Source organism: Erithacus rubecula, assembly GCF_903797595.1.
Source record: "Erithacus rubecula genome assembly, chromosome: 19".
Taxonomy (NCBI): domain Eukaryota; kingdom Metazoa; phylum Chordata; class Aves; order Passeriformes; family Muscicapidae; genus Erithacus; species Erithacus rubecula.
Window position 1 is genome coordinate 2,854,030 of NC_136671.1, and position 20,973 is coordinate 2,875,002.

Consider the following 20,973-nt stretch of genomic DNA (forward strand, 5'->3'; position numbering starts at 1 on the left):
GCCGCCACCGCGGGCCGGAGCGGCCGGGACACGCCCACAGGGGCGGGGCCGGCGGGATCCCTGCCCGGTGCGGGGCGTGGCCATCGGGGCGGGACCACAACAACGGCTACCGGGGGCGCGCGCGCCCGCCCCGGATGCGGAAGTGATGCGTGCGGGGCGGGGCGCGGCGCGGCGGGCGCGCACAGCGGGGCCGGCGGCCGCCGCCGCTCAGGTAACGTCGCCGGGCTCGAGACGGGGCGCGGGACGGGGCGCGGGGGTGTCCCTGCGCGTACCCGCCTCTTGCGCCCGTCGCCGCCGGCTGGGAGTTGGAGCGGGGCCGTGTGGGCGGCGGGCCCCTGCCCAGCGCGGGGAGACGCCGGCGGTTGTGTAATTACCGAGAACGGCGATCTGCGGTGCGCTGCCGCCGCCGCAGGGAAGCTGCGGATCCTCGGGGCCGGGTCCGTGGGCGCTGGTGCGGCGCTCGGAACAAAGGGTCGCCCCCGGTCCTGCCGCGGCGGGGCTCGGGCGGCATCGCCGGGCGGGTGATGCTCTCCAGGGACGAGTGGCCTCGCGTGTTCCCGGGAGGCTGGTGCGAGTTCCAGCTGTTTCTGTGCGGGCTGCTCTTGGTTCAGGAGCAGAGATCAACGCTGGGCTGATGAGCCCGTGTTTTGGTAAACCGAGTGACTGATGCTCCTCTAAAGGTCTGGCTGTGCCCGTTCCTATCCGTGAGCCTTCAGGCGCGATTTGGCGGCGGCGTTGTCTCGTCGCGGTCCCGGTGCCGCCAGGAGCGGTGTTGGAGCTCCCGTGCCGTGCTCACAGAGCGGCGGCCGCGCACCGGGAGCTCCGCTCGGGCCGAGGAGGATCCGGGACCGGGGCTGTGTCCTGGCACAAGGCATCCTCTGTACTGTGTCAGGTGCTCACAGGAGAGAAGTTGAGAGGCACAGCGCTGGCTGATGGCTGAGGAAGTGTTCGATTAAGGCAGAGAATTGAAGAAAAGTTTGAGCTTTTTTTCAAAGACTAGGAAATTAAACGATGGCTTAGTTTTAGTGAAGGGAGGACGATGTTGATACAAGCCCCAGTGACTTGCTTTATAACCTCTTCTCAGGTTTTTCAGAAGATGTGGTTAAATCTGCAGGGAGTTGTTTGAATGTGAAAATGGGGCTTGGGAATGTCTATTTGGCTTTACTCTCTTGTTTTATTCATGAAGCATTTCCTTAGATATTCAGATGTTTCTCAACACCTTTCTTAAAGACATAATTGGAAGTATCTTTCTTAAACATATGTACTTGAATCTTGAGGAGTTAAGCTTTTCCTTTTAATATAATCCAGGAGTTGGATTTAAGTGGTCCTCAAAGGTTCCTTCCAGCTCAGGGTTTTCTATGGTTAATCCAATGTACATTGATTTAAGATTGCTTTTATTTTTAGGGTAAACTGAAAAACTCAGGGCAACTGATCTTCAACAGCCCTGATGCTCTCATCTGGGGTGGAGTCTCTCCTTGATTCTTCTGTGTCTGCTGCAATAGAGGAGTTGTACCCTGGACTGCCAGAGAGCATCTCCACAGAACTCATGGCAGTGCCAGGGCCCAGCCTTGGGTTGGATGCACAATCTGATGGGCCAGTGCCTGTGCTGGCACACAGGGATGGACCATGGACTTCTGCTGTAGGAAACTTTTGCCAGAAGACAGAGGATTTTGGTGATATGCTCCAGGTGATTTCTCATGGGCCAGCAGAATCCTTTCCTGAAGGATTACTACAGGCTGGAGACCTTGCAAAGAAAGGAAAAAGCAGAAAAAGACACTTTAAGAAACTAGACTGTTCTAGTGATAGATACCAGAAGGAAGATGAAGAGGCACAAGCTGCTGAGGACTATCCTGCTGTATATTGTCCTTTAACTCTGGGTGAAAGTTGGTCACAACAAGTAAGTGAATACAGAAATGAATCCCTGTGTGATAATTTGAATTTAGCATTAGAGTCACTTGGGAGTGGGTTTGGCAATGGGTTTCCAGGTTCTTTTTTGTGTCTTCTAGTATAGAATCATAAAATGGTTTGGGTGGGAAGTGGACCTTGAAGGTCATCTAGTTCCAATCCCCTGCCATGGGCAGGGACACTTTCCACCAGATCAGGTTGCTCAGAGTCCTGTCCAGCCTGGCCTTGGACATATCCAGGGTTTGTGTGTGTGTCAGTATCTGGATCATTGTGGGTGCAGTGAAAAATAAGATTATAGTTCATTAGACCAGCAGTATTTTAAATATCAACATTTTCACTTGCTTAAATACTGTTGGAATGGTGTAAGGCAGATATGGAACAGAACAAGATGCACAGCTGAGTATTTTAACCTTAATGACTGGGCATTGCATAATACTAAAATAGTTTGTGTGGTTAATTCCGAAATTTGTTGTCTGATTTATCAGAATTTTTTTTAAATTGATTTATCACTTTTGTGAAATTAAAATTATTATATTCTTTATATTAATTCACTTTTCCAAGATGAATTTTCACTCTTTTCTAAATGCAGGTAGTTTGGTTGTGGGATCATGGTTTGGTGGTTTTGCTGGCAGACCTAGGTCATCTGTTCTGGGTTTGTGGTTTTTGAGCCTAATAGAGACAGGAAATGCTCACATCTTCCCAGAAGTCTAGTGGTGGTGGTTTGGGGGTGTAGACTAGACTTGGAGATTGTATTACTCTTCTCATTCCAATTTTCAACAATTTGCCTTTTAAGCCATGTGCTTACATTTTAACTGCTATGTCAAGAGACTTCATTGCTAAAAAATACAAATATGGGTGTTCTGGGGTTACATCCTTAGTGCTTGTGAAGTCCTTGCAATGCAAGACTGCCTCTGGCCAAGGCTGATATGTCTGGAGGTTTCTTAGAGAATTTCTTATTCTGAGCTAACCCAGCTGAGCAGATGCAGTCCCTGAGACATGACACACCTCAGAAGAATCTAACCATTTCCACTTCTATTTCTGTCTTGTTTCAGGAGGACCCTCGCTTAAACAATCAAGGAGCAAAGTCTTTGAGAACCTGTTGCACTGAAATTGCAGGATCTCTGAGGAGCACAGGTAGTTATTTTAGCTGTACATCCCTATCCAGCCCCTGCTTCTCTCCCAGTTATTTGTTGTTAGTTTAAAAATGAATGTGTGGTTGTGGCATGGCACATTTATTTTGTTTTATGGTAGAAAGTATTACTCTATGTAACTATAACAATATTGAAACTTAATGCTTTATTTTCTTCTGGCAGGGTATGCACTTGCCTGAAGACCTTTTTTGCAGAAGATGTGGTTTAGTTATTTGTTTCCAAAGCAGAAGAGGTTGTTAATAGCAGATGTTTTGCATTTTCTTTTGTTTCAAAGATGGAGTGTATGAGAGCAGTAATACCATATATATATATATAAAGAAATATTATTCATTTTTGAGTGTTCTAAAAATAAAATTAGAAGTGCAGAATCCAAAGAAAGAGGACAGCTAAAGTAATTATTAATTTCATTATGACCCTCCATAATCTTCTAGCTCCTAGTACTTTGGTCACTTTGCCTGCATCTAGTAATTTTCTTTTTTCCTCCCTGCTATTATTAGCAAAACTTGTGTTTAGCTGATGGATTCCATCTAGTCTTAGTGCTTACCAGAAAATAGAGAATAGATCTGCAGAAATCTGAGTAAATAGGTTCCCTGTAAAGTTTTGAGTATGAAAATATTCTACAGTAACTATAATTTTTTAAATTAGCACCTTCTTTGTGATTTTACAGAAAAAGCTTATGAATAATCCAAATTGCTTGGGCAGAAGAGATATGTCTTGTTTTCCTATGGATGAGTTACTGACAGATGTGTCTTCAAGGAAAAAGAAATGGAAATGGCCCCACAATGCACAGCCATGTATTTCTAGGCTGGAGCAGATAAAGTCCCAGGCTATGTTGAATTTTGATATTACAAATAAGCATTATTTTAATGTTGGCCATGCCTTCCTATATGTTAAGTTACAGGACCTGCATTCACCTAGCTTGATATTAGAGGAATCTGAAATATACAGTATTTGGAATGTCTGGTGCTCATGGGAATGTCTGTATTGAAAATATTGTGAAATTTTCCATTTCAAAAAATTGAAAATTGTTTTTGTTTAGCTTCATGATGGAGTTGTTTGTTTCTTCCTCTAAAGACTCAATTCTCACTTTTAAGGATGTTTTGGTAACCAACAGTGCACAAAGTGTTGTGTACAACAGCAGAAGGTACTTTATAAGCTGAATACCTTATAAATTTAGCATATGGCTCTGATTTGCTTTATTTTTTTCTTATGCAGAAGAAAATCAAGCATATGTTCAGGTGACAGCTGAAACTCTGCCAAAGCTCACTGAAGATGTACAAGGTATGAAGGCTGATGGGACTAGGATATTTAGTAAAGCAGGATACAGGAATGACAGAGTGAGTAAAGGTCTTCCACCTGAGAGCAATCAATACCCAGATGTAGACACAGTGATGGCCAGAGCTGGGGTTTCAGAAACCAGCATCTTAGGTTTTTTAGAGCCTTTAAAAGTAATGGACATTGGAGCAGCTACAAATCATCCACGAGAAACAAATGACTATAGTGGGTCAAAAGCCCATGCTGCCATGCCATTGAGAACAGGGGGGAACTGTGTATCTGTTTTGGAGATTAGAGAAGAAAAGTTACCCAGACAAAATCCTCTTGATGAATTCAGTTCATCATTTGCTAATTGCCAGACTTATCAGCAGGATGAAGAAAATTACTTCTTTAGGGGTCCTGTACCTGAACAACATGAACCTCATGAGTTGTTCTCAGCAGAAAGCTGTAGAACACTCTCCACACAAAGTTCTGAAGTTTTATGTCCAGTTCTGAAAAACATCTGTTACCTGGACTTTGGGAATACACCACTAGAAAGCAGTTCTGCACCTCATGGAATTATCAGTGAAAGCCCCCAGAACTACCTTCCCCAGAACATCAAACATCACAGTCTTTATGATCATGGAACTGGGTTTTCAGAAAACCAAACCTGCACGTCTGTACCAGTGGAGCAGATGTCAGTGGTAAGGAACAAAGGATTATGTAGTGCAAAAACTGATCCTAGGGAATTACATGCTGCTTTTGGAAAACCATACAGATCTGAATCTGAAGAGGCTGCTGAAGTCTGGAGAAAAATTGCTGTGGGAGATAACATTGAAATTTGTAGCTGGCATGAAGCTCCAAAGGCTGCTAATTCTGAATATTGTCATTCTCCAGTTTTTAGTTCTGTTGCTTCATCTTCTGAGGAGGTCTCAAAAGAAAAATTTAAAATATTCCCATCAGAAGGTGATAAGTTGAAAAAGGAACAGTGGCAATTCTCTGTCAGTGACCCATGCAAGAATGCTGTAAAAGAAAATCGTTTATGGGTGGAAAGGAGGAACGTTGCTTTCCGTGAAACTGGGCAGAGAGACATATGCTTTTATAGTACTGCCAATAAAATTCCTCCTCTCAGTAACCACAGCTGTCTTGATCTTAGTACCAAGCTAGAAAAAGACTCACCCAAGGCACAACTGCTTGAAAAGGAATCTGAGAGCATTACAACATCAGAAGAGTTGGCTGACGGTTTAGCTGGTAATAATGACAGCTTATCCACTGGGAACAAAAGAAATTTGTTTTATACACTAAATGTAACTCTACCTCCCGTTTTACAAAAATCAAGAAAACCTCATTATAATGAGTGTGTTCAATATACTGCTAATGAAGTTTCATGCAGGGATAAGGTTTGGGATAATCTGTCTAGAAAAAAATTAATTGGTGCTTCTGGAGCAGGAGCGGAACAAGTTGCTGAGGTTTTGCTTCATAAAGACAAATTCATGTCTTCTGTAAATTCTATGACTTTTGATAACCCTAAAACAGCAAGCAGAGTATCCCAAATGAACATAAAATCTTCTGCAGGAAATACAGAGAGAATGGTCACGGGTTTAGAAAGTGAACATTGTCACACATGGATTTGTAATAATCAGAGTATGGAGAAGCAGAGTACAGCTGCCAGTACTTCCTGTATTTTATCAGGGAGTACATGTGTGGATGAAGTTTTCCTGAACAGCCATTCTTTTGAAGCTGATAAGATTGAAGAAAATTACAATTTGGAAGGAGAGTCTTCATCAGGATATAAAAGTAAAGAGGCAATCATCTTTCCAGGAGCACATGCTCCTTTGGCACACAGATCTTTTCTTTGTGAAAATGACTGGGGCAACAGAGGTATAGCTCTGCATGGGATAAATGATATTCCCACTGGAAAAAAACATGTTTTGCTCAGCATATACTGCAGAGAAGTCTGCTGCTACCTTGGCAAGAGATGAGTTTTCAAATAAGTATAGGGAGGTTTTGGAACAATTTGAACTTTGTAAACTGACGGACAGTGAAATTGTTTGTGACAGAGATGAGGCGAAAGAACAGACTGGCATGCGTGCTTCCCAGACAGATGGATTTGATAAAACAAGACCTGTGGATTCCCCAAGTGCTCCTGAAGGCAATCAGAGAAATAAGACTAGTGAACAGCTGTTAGTCAGATATTTGAACAAAAACACCTGTGCTCATAATTTTGGGTTTTACAACTCCCTGTTAGGCCCATGGAAGAGAGAACTTGGCACATGTGAGCAGGAAGAAATGCCATTGCCCACAGCTGATTCCTCTGATTGTAGCACTTTGACCTGTGATCCACACCCAGCACTTGCCAGCATGAACATTCCAACCCAACATGCTGGGCAAACAGAAGAGACCCTTTGTCCAAAGGGAAATTGGTTTCATCCATGTCACAGTGAGTCTTATGTCCCAGTGCTGGGCAGTGAGCACCATTCAGAAAGTTTAACCAACCAACCAAACACTGGCTTACAAACCATGGGTGGTTCTGTGGGAAGAAATGGAACTGATCCTAGTCACAGTGAAGAGGTTCTGCTAAAAACAGGTGGTGACCTGCCCCTGTTAGACCATAAATTTGCAAGAGAAGCCAGGTTTGAAGGAGCTCTGCAAGATAATGTAATGGGTTTGGACTCTTTAATTGGTGTGAAAAATGAAGATCCTTCAAGATACATGGACTCCATCAGTGATGTAATTGAAGAGAAGAAAATCAGACTACAAGAATGTGAGGACAGATGTGAAAGAAACAAAAAAGGAGCTCTTAAAGAAAACTTTTCTGGTGACAAACCACATTGCTCACAGCAGGCTCATTTTATCAAACGTGCAAAAGGGAAAGCAAAGCTGGTGTATGCAGGAACCAAAACACAGCAATCTTTGCCAAAGATGAAATGGTTGGTGGAGAACCAGGAAAATACAATTAGTGCTCAATTTCTGCCCATTGCATCAATTCATGAGAGTCTTTCATACAAGCCAGAAAATAGGAATGTGCTTTCAGATACAGAACACAGAGAAAGTCTGAGTATAAACCCTATCTTAAATAACTCTCACCCACAGTTAACTTTTGAGCCTGATGAAGAAACTGCTGTACATAGGGATGTTGATCCATCTCATTTTGGAGAGTTTGACATCCAAGAATCTTGTGATGAGACTCAGGCAGATTCAGAAACTGTGTCAGTTCAGAACTCTTCAGTTCAGATCTCTCTGCCTGAGAAGGACAAACTGTGTATGTCACCTGAGAATACACAAAGAGATAACAGGGATTCAACTTCAGCTGAAGTTTTTAGCAAAGATACTTCAATGACAAAAATTCTTTCTGTAACAATTTCTGTTAAGAAAAAATCCAGCAATATTGGGGTTCCATCTTCAGGGAATGAATCAGCAGCTGGCTCTTTGTATGGTGCCAAAAGCTCAAGAGTTTGTGCCCACAGCAAGGAAGGTGTGAAAGCTGAGGGGCTTTGCACACCAACCATGAAAAACATGGACATGAGCTCACCAAAAAGTTCTGTTGAAGAGAATTGTAAAAATACAGATAAGCCAGAAAATAGAAATATGCTTTCAGATACAGAAAACAGAGAAAGTCTCAGTATAACTCCTATCTTAAATAACTCTCGCCCACCGTTAACTTTTGGGCTCAGTAAAGAAACTGATGATCAAAGGGGTATTTGTACATCCCATGCTGAAAAGTTTGGCATCCAAGAATCTAATGTTGAGACTCAGGAAGATTCAGAAGCTGTGTCAGCTCTGAACTCTCACATCTCTCTGCCTAAGAAAGAAAAGTTGTGTATGTCACCTGAGAGTACACAAAGAGATACTTCATCTTCAAACAAAAAAATTAGCAAAGATACTTCAATGACAAAAATCCTTTCTGTAACAATTTCCGTTAAGAGAAAATCCAGCAATATTGAGGTTCCATCTTCAGGGAATGAATCAACAGCTGGCTCTCTGTATGGTGCCAAAAGCTCAAGAGTTTGTGCCCACAGCAAGGAAGGTCTGAAAGCTGAGGGGCTTTGCACACCAACCATGAAAGACATGGACATGAGTTCAACAAAAAGTCTTCCACGTGAAGAGAAATTTAAGAATACCTATGTAGACGTGAAGATAGGAAAAGAGGTAGCCCCTAGAGGAAGACTACCCAAAGATTGTTCATGGGCCTTCTTGGAAGATTCTAAAGAGTCTGTTAGCAAAACAGTCCCCCTCAGGACTGAGAATTATGGAAAGGTTTTAGAACAAATCCCAAGATCTAAACTGAATAATCTTTCAAAAGAAAAAGAAAGACAAAATGATACAAAGCACCCAAACTCAGCAGGTACCAGTGTACTTTCAGAAACTCTGCATGATTGTCAGGCTGGAGCTGTATCTGACACAGTGGCTGCCCCAGAAGTGCAGGATGATACAACGCCCACATTTTCTCCACCTCTGAGCACACTATCAGACAGTTGCAAAGAACCATCCCCAAACGGTGTGGTTTGCAGTGAAGCATGTGTGCCTTACAAATTAAATGCACGAAACAAAGATAAAGTAAAGGAGGTGACAGAAGGCCAGGACAAACTACCAACTCATGCGGTTTGCAAGGAAAACAGCGCTTTAGGTTCAGAGAGACTTGATCAAGTAGAGGACTTTCAAGTACTTAAACAAAGGAAGTATGGAAAGATGGAAGTACATCAGTTGGGCAAGGCACAAGAAGAACAGAAGTTAGAACATCAGGAGAAAGCAAAAATCATACTGCAACCAAGTATCTTGCAAGGTTCTGAAGTCTTACGCTGCTCTTCAGCTGAGTTGATGACATCTAAAAATATAAAGTTTGGAGGTGCCTCAGAGGAGATTTGTGCTGTAAGAGCCAGTGAAAGTAAATTATGTAGCACTTTACAAGAAGTTAAAAGGCCAAAGATTACCACAGATTTTATTAGTTCGCAGTGTTTGAAGACTCAGGATTCAGAAATGGAAAACCTGAACCTTAATTTAGGGTATGATGTTATCCCTGGTGCCTTTGGAACTACAAATAAACGAAGAGGAGCTACAAATAAGCTAAGAGGACCTCTTCCATTAAAAATACAACCTGGAAGGACATGCAAAAAAGTTCCCTCGCTGTATCAGCTAAAAACCATAAGAAAAATAAAAAAAATTACAAGTTCACCTTTCTCTGAGATTCCCCTGGAAATATTCCCTAAACAGGAAAACACACTTCTGGAGTCTTTGTACTTTCCAAGCAAACCACCGACAGTGGAAGAGGAAACAGCCGTGAGATTTGCGCATATGCTGAGGCAGAGGGCCAAGAGGTGCAGTTTGTTGAACAGCTTGAAATTTAGAAAATGTACCAAAGAGCCAGCATTGTTGAGCAAATTGTCTGCAGTGGCCAGTAAGCTCCTGGCCCCTGCCAAAAGCAGCCATAACTTAGAACCTCTGCCATATTCTTCTGAAATTCTTCCAGTGGGTGCCAGGCACAGCAAATGTAGATCTAAAAATCTCTTGGAAGCCTTTTCTTGCATTAACAGGAACGTACACTCACGCTGGGCTGGCAGCTGGTGCACCAAGATGTTCAGCTTTCAGCCTTTGGCACTTTATCCTGCAGAAACTACCAAAATACCTTCTTCAGACTTAAGCCACAAGCCTCCAACCTCTTTCTTGGACACCTCAGTTTTCCCAGTTTCTTTTCATGTAAAATTGGACTCCAGTCCTGTGACAGACCTCAGAGGGATTACATCCCAGCACCCTGTACATCACAGCCCAGTTGTCAGAGAAACGCCGACACCAGCTTCAAAGTGGACTTTGTCTTTTCTCTTGTCTCAGGGCTGTTCAGATACAACAGCTTTCAAGGAAGATTCCAGAGTAAATAAGGAGCTTCCTTCCTCTCACTCCACACCAACCCCTAGGACTGTTGCTGTTCATCCTGACCCTGGAAGAAATGCTGTAGCTGGAAGAAGAGGAGGTTGTTCCATGCTTGGCCTTCACACAGTGTTAGCACTTTCTTCCTCTGGATGTTACAGGATTTGGACAAGAAGAAGAAACTTAACCAGTCATATTCCTACCATCCAGAGACTATTTATATCGCAGCTGGCACAGGGTTTGAAAGGGGACAGGTACCCGAGGTGTGTATCCGATGACCTCGTCTCCTCATTGCCATACTCACTGGGCAGGGTTTTGTCCATATGGAGCCAGCATGGTCCTTCTGCCCGTCCTTCCGAAATCACTCCTCTCCATTCCAATCACTGCAACTGGCAGCCAAGTGTGGGCTTCGAGAACAGGTAAAACCCATCAATTTATTTCTGAGATTAAATGTGTGCAGGGTATATACTTGTTCCTTTTTGGGAGGGAGAGGGTAATTGCAGCTTGCACTGGAGGGTCAGTTTCTCCTGTTCCAGATCTTCACATTCTGCTCCAGGAATGGCTCAACGTGAAAGATCCTTTCTTACAAAATAGTAAGAAGTACCCTGTTAGCTCAATTTAAATATATTTGCCTTCACTTCTGTAATACTATCCTGTTTTGGCAGAATGGCTAACTCTATTTTCTTCTCCCTTGCAAAATATACACACCATGCATCAGAGTATATAATGCAAAAGGTGAGCTACTTCATTAGGTCTATTCAGAGTGACTGCAGAGGAACTGGATTTCTGAGGTAGGAGAGTTTTTTTAAGAGGTCTGAGCCACAAATATGCCTTAGAACTACTGCAAAATGCTCAATATCAGGTTAGGAAGAATTATAAAGGGTAGGGGGGTGTCATTCAGTAACATTTTTAATTGTATTCCATGACCATTCTATGCTAATTGAAACCTCTTTATGCATGCTATGGCTTTTCATATGTGATGTTGGCAAAAGCAAATGTAGCTCCAGTTAACATTGGTAATGAATTTTTCTCTGTGTGTCAATCTTGTTATGAGTGGGAAGAAGACTGAAATCGACTTTGCATATTTAATTTTACTTTGCCATGAGCATTTAAAATCATTTATCTAATGAAAAGAACAAAAAAAGTTCCTAGCTCTGTTACAGGATTTTTGCATGCTCTTGAGCAAAGATGTTGCCCTTTATCCCTCAGTAACATAGGGCAGTTCAGTCCCTGATTCATCACCTTGAAATTCCTGGACAGAGAGCTCGTGGGCACTGTAGCAAAGTCTATTCAATTAATTGTTTTGATTAATGTGGCAGTCTGTAGAGAACTGTTAAATTTAACCTATGTCACAGATTGACACAAGTGTAACCAAAAATCTTGCCAGATAACCAGTGCTACACTTTGCTTTGTATAAATGGGTAACATCTGAAAGGTCATCACTTGTTGGTATAAATTCTAATGTCTGCCAAAGGTGTGAGTGAGTTTATGAAAGCACTGTTCCATTCTGGAGTTGTCTACACTAAAAGAATTAACTTGAACAATGGCATAGAGACAACTTGCAGCACATTCTATGGGACTTGCTTCAATTTTCATTCCATGCTCTGAAAGCGATCGTGCCAGTAAAGTACAGTTTGAGCACTAAAGTTAAAAATAACACATTGTTTAAAACAAAACAAATGCCTTTTTAAAACTTAGTTGTGTGTACAAGGTAAATTTAATGTTTTGTGCTGCTGAGGCATGCTATCCTTGGACTGGGAGATCAGAACTTGGGGGTTTCCCACATCCTTAAGTCTGCAGGCTCCTCAGCAGCTCAGGACAGCATATCCAGTCAGCTCATGTGTAAGAGGATTTAATTCCTGATGTAAAGAGTAATTGGAAGACTGTGTGCTTTGCTATGAGTGATCTTTTTCCCAAGGGGAGAGTATTCAAATCAAACCTTTTCACTTCAAGTGAAAAATAATCCAGAGTTTAAATACTCTAAAACTCAGCTGGTGTTTTTTTTTTCTCTAAAATACTTTACAACTATGTATATGAGGCAGCCATAAATCTGTCCCACTCAGATGTTTGGTATGTAAATATAAGAGGTATGTTTGATGCAGTATAAAAGCATTTTGAATCCCACTATGACAGAAATCTTTGCCTGTTTAAGATAATTAAAAATCAGAAAAATCAAGAAGTTCCCGGCAGGCCAGTTGCATCTGGAAAAGTTTTGTTCTCTTAAAAATATTTCACTCATAATTAATGTTCTTAATAACCAGGAGAACAAGGAACTATAGTAGTTGCCCTGTCTAACTCCCACTGTCCTTTCCAGTGTCCATAATAAAAGCATTTATTTCACTGAAGTTTTTTTCTATTTAATGCTTATTTGAATTAAAATTTTCTGAAGTGATTTCCTTCTGTCCTTGCAATTTTGTAATATTATTGCATAAAACAAAAATCTCTGTCTCTAACAGAGGACTCTGCTGCACTATTGATCCAAGTTCCAGTAACACTGGAGTAATGAGTGGAATGTTGAAATAAAATGTTACAGTTCTGACATAAGTGGTAAACACAGTATAAGTGGGTCTTTCTGACCTCTTCATGTATAGTCAGACTTCCCTGTGCTTCCAACATGGCTGGTTTTCATTTACTTTGTAGAATTCCAGTCTGGCTGTTACATCTTTGCTTTACAACAGTGAAGTGCATTTCACTGTTGGTTTGAGAGAGCAGCAAGTACAAGATTTGCTGTTGAATGTAATAAAAGCTGTCCCAAGTGATTTCCTGCTGGTAACAGTAAGGGCACAAAAGTAAAGCTCAATATCAAAAGACTTGGAGCTGCTGTGCTGACTTTTGTGCCACAGAATTCTGGAGTTATGAAAAGGTCTTTGGTTATTCCAATTAAGAATGGTTATTGCAGGCTGTGGGAGTTAAAGACAACAGGGAGTTGATTTAATAGAAGTACTTCCTTTCACCTGTTACTGTTGCCATGATGCACTGTTTTCTTTAGTAACCAAATCCATCAAGGTTTTTGGTTAATTTAATTATAAAAACTCGGGGTTTTGGATAAGAAAAATAGACTTTCCTAACAAGAATTATAATTTTCAGACTTCAATAATTATGTAGAAATAATTATGACTTTCAGTATTACTGCCTCAGTTCATTTCCTTTTCTCATTACTACCATTTTAAATGAAAGCAGGACAGTTTCTCTAACAATGAAATCTAGTGGCCTAAACAGCAGATGTGGCTTTCTTTTGTATCATTTTAGTGTTTCATTCTCATTCCTGATATGAGCACCTTGTCTTACAGTCCAGTTTATACTAATAATTTTTCCCTCGTTTTTTATAGTGTAGACCTAATTTCTGTCCATCTTGTTTTGTTTTGTTTTTTCATTCCTCTTTTAACCCAGCTGTGCCATGTTACCACACTTACCTGTGCAGAGTATGGGAGCACTGCAGACTGCAGGCCATGCCATACGGTGAGTCTCTGGGATGTTGGTATTTATTGAGTAGTGGGATCATAGCCTTCCTCAGAAAGCCATTGCTTATGTCATTTTGGCTTTCAGCTTTTGGCAGTTCACTCCCAGAACAGCTTTCTGATTAAGAACTGGGTGAGGTAAGCTGACTGGGTAATGTAATGGGGAAGAGTGAGGGGCAGTTACACAACCACCACATAGATCATTGCACAGAACAGTTCTATTACTTTGAACCATGTTGTGCCACTTCTTAGGAAATGAATCTGTGAAACTATAGAAACTATAGAATTTCTATCCTTACTTGGATAGAAATTTGACTTCTTACTTGGATGTAGGTCCTTTCTGCCTGACCAACTGGATGATAAGTGCTGAAACTTCCTTCCATTCCTTCTAAATGTAGGGATGGCAGGTACCAAAGCTGTATTTTATCTGTAAACAAAAAGTATGATTAATAGTTTTGTTGAAGAAATTTGCTGACAGAAAAGGAGGATTGATCCCTTTCTATCAGTAGTTGATAAAAAGAGCTGTATACTGTTTAGCTGTATGAAAAGGAAGAGAGTGGATTTAAAATTACATGTTCAAATACTCTGGCAGTTTAGTTGTTGTCAGTATCAATGTGGGGTGCAGCAGGTTTGGACTGCCTGTGTGTACCAGAGTTCACTTACTTGGGCAATGTCTGTGAATTGTGTTGGCTTTTTGTGCCCATATTGCAGTTCATGAGCTTCTCCTGAGAGCATGGAAAGCTGTTGCATTATCAGTTGGGTATCAATCTACATGTGTTCCCTTCTTCCTCTGTTACAGTCTGGAAACTTCATTCCCTGTTCCGTTACCAAAGCCTCGTGCACTTCCAGAGTCATTGCCATCTCCTCCCAGACTTTCAGCATCTGAGCTCCAGATCCCTGTCCTTGATGAAGCAGATGCTTCTGTTCCAGCGTGTCTGAGACCCCAAGATGACACAGAACTGAAAAAAGTGAGTTCATTTAATATTTTAGACTCTCAGACTTGGTTCAGGTCCTATGCTATGCTGCTTCTTGCTTTGATTCAAGCAGAGAGAAGGTGGCAAACTAGAGAGGAATATTTATTCTGTAGATAATATTCTGAATAAAAGAGAATTCTGTTGACTTGTGTGGTTTTAATTTCCTTAATTTTAACTTTTCCTTCTTTCTTTCTTAAGACGGAGGCAGAAAAGAGGCCAAAGAAAGTCTCACAGATCCGGATCAGGAAAACTGTTCCTAAGCCAGACCCGAACCTTACTCCAATGGGACTACCCAAACCAAAAAGGTGAGCAGTACCTCTGAAATGGACTCAAAGCATATGAGTGGAATCATTTCAATAAATTCTGCTCTCACCACCACTATTTTATATAGCCCCACTTGAGTGATATCTGGTGTTTACTTCCTTTACAAAAATGATTGACACAGCTCTATCAACTGGATCAAAACTAATGACTGGAGTTTAGGCAAAATGTGAAAAAGCAAGCTGCAATGCAATCATTTTTCTAAAGAAGAAGAAAGTTTTTATTGATAATTATAAAGTGAAAATCAGCCAAACTGCAGTGCACAGTTAGATTAAGTGATCTATTAGGAAGTTCTGTTGATGCAAATTGTGTTGGAGTTTTTTCACAGTTCTTTCTTTGTTTGAGGTGTGATCTTAGGGAAGCATTAGTTCAGTGAAAGTGTGGGGAATCAGTGCCAGATGTTGAAGAAGTTTTCCAATCAGTCATCTAGTGTCATACTGCTCAGATTAGTCATACTTCATCTGGTATGACTTCTGTTCTAAACTCAGGTACCACCTTTGACAAAGGAATGCATTTCTTCAAAGATCAGCTTGGTAATTGTCAATGACTAAAATCAGTGTCAAGAGATGAAGTATTAATCTGTTAAACTGTAAGACTTTTTCTCAGCTTTCACAAGAAGTGAAGGGGATTTCCCCATTTGAGTGTCATTATTTCAAACCATCACAGAACAGTGATCTCTGCAGAAAGGGCAATCTTGACACCAATTTTATAAAAACACTGTATGAAATTATGTACTTAATGAGCTCATTTTTCATCCCTCCTTGTCCCCAATTAGTTAAAGCATAATTAGTTAGCATTTAGGTGTAGAATGCAAACAGTACTTGTTTCTTGTAAATCTGCTTGCTGTGAAGAAAAGTTGTTTCAAGATTCTTCCTTCTAGATTTATTTGTCATTACTTTTTCAGGCTTAAGAAGAAAGAATTTAGTTTAGAAGAAATTTACACAAACAAGAACTATAAGTCCCCTCCTCCTGCCAGGTTGGTTCTGATTCCTAATAAGAAAACTTAAGATAAATTTAAATTAATTGGGGGGTGTGGGGGAGACAGGAGATGAAAAGTGTATGAAAGGTAAGAGGGAGATATATTCTTAATATTGGTCCAGCTTAAACTGCTAGAGAAAGTTAATTTGGAAATAATATCTTTTACTCTTTGGATGGGAAAAAGTGAAATAGAATATGAACTAAGAATTTGCAGCGTGTTAAGTATGGATTTGTAGGTTTTTCCATCTATCCAGTCACTCCAGTGTCCATCAAAGTACTTACTTTTCAAAATACAAAAGGGATTACATGTTCTTTAAAATACTAACAGAACTGCCTGTCATCAAATGTTCAAACCTATTTATTCTGTAAAATCAAGATTCTATAATTGTGCTTTTGAACAGAAATACAAAGAGGTTCTACCAAAATGCCTGTGCAGCAATAAGAACTCAGCTGGCAGTAATGTGCAATGTAGGAGGTGTAAGCTATAGATAACAAGAGGTGTGCAGGGGCTGTAAAATGTAAAAGTTAAAAGTCTGTTTACCTGGGTTATGAAATCCCCCAGTCTCCTTGTCAGTGTAAGGTGACTACTGCTAAAGTATTCATGAGTTCTGTTCTTGATTTTACCAGGAGCTTGGAAACAATCTTTGAGGAGCCCAAGGAGAAAAATGGACACTTGATTTCTGTCAGCCACCAAAAGAGAAAGCGGATTCTAGAGTTTCAGGACTTTACTCTTCCCCGGAAAAGGAAGATACGAGGCAAAATCAAAGCAGTGGGTAGTTTCACCCGAGCAAAAAGAGCTGCACTGCAGAGTGCAGAGTTAGATGTTCTTCTGAGTCAGAAGCTAATGGACCTCGAAGCCTTTTTTGCAGAGGAGGTTGAGCAGGAGCAGGCCTCCAGCATCTGAGGGAGCCACTTAGCTGGAAATGGTCCAGTCAGCTTCTTTAGTATTTTCTTCTTGGGAGAAATCCACTGACTTCTTCATACCTGACTCTGCCACTCTGTTCTAACATCTGATAATCACTTCTTGGCTGTGACCCTCTTTAAGGTGCTATTTTTTTTTTTTTTTAACATGCTATTGGAGGGATTCTTCTAAGTCCCTCTTTGAGTGTAACACAGCCACAAGAAATTTACCTTTCCTTTCTCAACCTCTGGAAATTACTGCTTATATTTAATTAATTATGTTTAAATATCTTTAGGGGGTAGAGTAGGAGTGTCAAGGAGGAAGTAGTGCACCTTCAGTGATGCTAGAACTCTGTACTCCAGATCGTTTGCACATTTGAGTCTCCTGTTGTTACTGTAATGACTATTTTTAACAAGCTGATAAAAGAGATATTGTGTTTGATAAAGAAAAATTCTAGGAAACACATTCTTGATATACCACTAACCTTTTGATAATTAAAAGTAACTGTCTAGTTTTGCATTCAATTGTTTCTTTCTTCTGTTAACTTAGAAGCTTCTTTCTAAGTTTCTTTGCCCTTCTGGGCTCCAGGCAGCAGAAGCCCCACATAATTAGATTTTAAATAACTTGCACTTTGTATATGTTTCTTTTAACATGATTCAACTAAAAAAAGGTAGTGTATTAAGGAAAATGGTGTCCAGTACTATTTTTTCCCAAATAGCAGATTTTTTTACTTACTTGGCTGATGCCAATCTCTTCTCCAGAGGAGAAAGTAATTGGTCCATGAGGATGTTAAGCTGCAGGATACATAGGCATGTAGAGATTTTTAACTGAGCTGAGCTGCTGCATGCAGGGAACACCAGCAGAATCTTTGATACTTGTTTTAAAGTTATTTTAATTCCATTCATACTAACTTGTTTTTAATGTCAACAAGAAGGGGTTTTTTTTACCATTTTAGATTTACAATTTCTGTAGCTCATAATTAGATATTCTCTGTACAACACTCTTGTACATAATAGCCAGTGTTGTACAAAGAGCCTCCAAGTGTGGGGACATTGTTTTCATTATGTAAGGCCATATGTAATTAACTGATGCAACACTGGGCAATTTCTCAGCTCTACCTTTGGAAGGAAGAGAGCTCCCTTCTGGCATAACTTCTGTTAAACTTAACTTGAAGCATAATTTCAATGCTAGCTGCAGTTCAGGTACTTTCTGTCCCTTAGTGCCTAGAGAAATTATTCAGGCAAAGCTGTCTTTGCTGGGATGCTCAAATTGAATGAGTCAGTTTTTTCTTTCACTTGAACTTGCACTTTCTTATTTATCTACCCATATAATAGAGTCTCTATTTACCTTCAAATTTAGCAAATATCTAGTGGGTGGGTATTTTTTAATAAAGTCCCAATAAATGCAGGACTGCAAATACCATCACTATCTTCTGTTGCTCTACCATTTCTGTTACTGACCAAATAGAAAACTAGATGTTAACAAGCAATCTTGAATTTCAGAGCTTTGAGAGTAGAGAAATGGAAGAGGATTATTACACTGTGTGTGCCTGAGTATTGACAGAAATCTAATCTGGGGTTTTTTTTGCTCCCAGTTTACATGCTGGGATTTGTAAAAGTTTATATTCTTGTTTTGAGAGCTAATTATCTTTAATCAGGAAGACTGAAGACAAGAGAGTGCACACTTAGAGTAGTAATGTTTGGAGTTTGAGGGTAAAATAACAAGGCAAACTTTGAACATATTGACATAGTATTTTTCTGGTTAACCTATTGGGCTGTTGTAGAACATTCTAATTGATCCTCTTTATTTTTGTAAAAAGAAATCCCTAAAAAACAAAGGTCAAATGCCTCCTAAAAAAAATGTTTGAAAGTTTCCCTATGCTGATTTATTAGCCCAATTATTGACTAGTTGGAAGCGGTAGCAAAAGTGAGAGATATATTTTTATGGATTTATGCTATAGAATAGGAATGTTACAGAGCATTCATTCAGCTTCTATTGATATGAATTGATATTGATATGGGAGGTTTCCAGTACTGTGACACAAGTAAGCTGTAACCTTACTGGGGCTTTCAAGGAAATAAAGATTGGGGTGGGGGGAAGAGACTTGGGTCCAGGAAAAGTTCAGACCTCTAATGTGCTTCAAAACATGGAATGTGTCGAGTCTTTTCCTGTGGGTTATGTTGGGTTTTGTTTGCTTTTTTTAGGGTGGGGTTTTTTTTATTATTTTCTTCCCTGCTCTCTCTTGATTCTGACTGCATTGAAATAAGATTTCTTAATTTTTTTTCTACAAGCTACAGCAGAGAGAGCAGAGCAAAGAAAACACTGAAATTCTCTTTGGTTTACAGTAATTGGAGGAGTTATGAGATTGCAGTTCTCTAGCTTCTCCTAGACCTTAGTTTGTGGAAACCCAAATACACAGCATTATTCTCTTTTGGTTTAGTGTTTTTATGATGATGTAAGCTAATATAGACCAAGCATCTCTTCCCCCCTCCAGCATACAGGTGTCAGTCCAGCTTCTGCACTTTTTAGTGTTTTCCTTTCCCACCTCTGTTCTGTTTACAGGACTCATGGAACAGCCATGTTCCTTGTGGCTGCTGCTTGTACACTGGGAGTGATGACTAGGCAAAAGCTGGACATTTGCCATTCTGAGCTGCTTCTGTCACAGCTAATTGAAAGAAAAAGGTGAAGAGGAGTCATCTTTTGGGGTCTTGCATACATCCCTAGCAGGAGGATATGTACACCCAGTGAGGATGTTTTTGTATCACCATGGAAAGGACATCACAGTCTGATGACTAGAACAGCTTGAGAAGGATTGTAAAGCTTTTGCTATGTCCTGTCTCTTAGTAGCAAGTTATGCAGAGCCAGGCAGCTCTTTGCTAAATTTGCTGATTGTCAGAGATAGATCACTTTAAAATATAAAAAAAAATTTAAAAAATTTTAAAAATCATTGTTTTCATCATGCTGTGACTGGAGCAGCTAAGGCTCCTTAATGTATGGTACAGCATTTGCCTGGCTGGCTTGTGTCTGCATACATTTGAGTTCTGGTGCTTGCTGGATATGATTTCCTGCAAGCAGTTCTCATTCATTGTATTTTATTTCAGGTGGGCCTTTGGTATATTATGTTCCAGGTGCTTTTCTAGAATATGGATGGTAACTGTGGATTAAAAGTCTATATGATGCTATCAAGTTAACAAATAGCTCAATGAGAATTTGTACACTTGTGCCATTAGCCTCCATCATGCTCTTGGCATTTTGTTTCTGTTCAATATTGTGTGAATCTAAAATTTTACTGTTTCTTTTGTGTGTGTTTTTAATTTATGGAAATAAAATTTTCTGATAACTTTCCAGCTTTTTAAGGCCTTAGGCTTGTATGGGTAAATATGCATGATAATGTGTCTTACATGCAAGGGGGAAAGGTCAAATCTTCAGATATCAGCTCTGTTAAGTAACAGGGTATGCTGTTATTGAGGCACAGAGCAGCAGTTCTGGTCTTCCTTCATCCCAGCCTGGGAGATTTTAAGCATGATCTCAGCTACTATTCAGAGCACTGAGGCAGCACCCCCCTCTTCAGATAGCAGAGTAGCAGGAGCCAGGAAGCACAGACAATTCCTGCTGAGATTCAAGGCTGAGGCTGGCCAGTTACCACTGGCTGTGCAAAGCAGCACACTGATGTTTGTGAGTCAAAACTGGAGCACAGGATCATCAACAAGGCCCAGTAAGCATTTGTAATGTCTGTGTCAGAAAATAACATCCTGTCCTTACAATCCATAAAATCTTGTGTATAACCCAGATTTTTAATTTATCCCTGATCAGTTGTATGCTGCTCTTGGCTAAGCTAGGCTGCCAGATGCATTTCTTAACTGTTCTCAGAACTCCCTCCTCCTGAGTGCAGTGTCACATGGACCCCACAGATGGCAGGGAAGCTCCTGGAAAGAAAGGCAGGAACACCTCAGAGGCCTAAACTAGCATCCTGCTTTTTCCCTGCTCCTTCAGGGCTGCAGCTCACTGGCTGCAACAGCAAATGAGGATTTGGCTCTGTCACCATACTGGGACATGTATTAACATGATACAGATGATGAACAGATGATTTCTGTTCAAAAGGCTTCAGATCAGGCACTTTCTGCTTGTAAAATTATGGTGTTTAATTGATAATATTTTGACATTTCAGA

At 40.6% G+C, this 20,973-nt stretch overlaps 1 protein-coding gene across 1 annotated transcript; it reads left to right on the forward strand.

Moving 5' to 3' along the window:
• The first annotated feature begins 89 nt into the window (after positions 1 to 89).
• Positions 90 to 20,148, forward strand: PRR14L (proline rich 14 like). The gene is given in 10 exon segments (XM_079322590.1): positions 90 to 211; positions 1,405 to 1,897; positions 2,958 to 3,039; positions 4,272 to 6,229; positions 6,231 to 10,591; positions 13,563 to 13,631; positions 14,430 to 14,598; positions 14,803 to 14,909; positions 15,830 to 15,901; positions 16,531 to 20,148. Coding segments are annotated over 9 exon segments (7,545 nt in total). The 5' UTR covers positions 90 to 211; positions 1,405 to 1,447; the 3' UTR covers positions 16,808 to 20,148.
• The last annotated feature ends 825 nt before the right edge of the window (positions 20,149 to 20,973 follow it).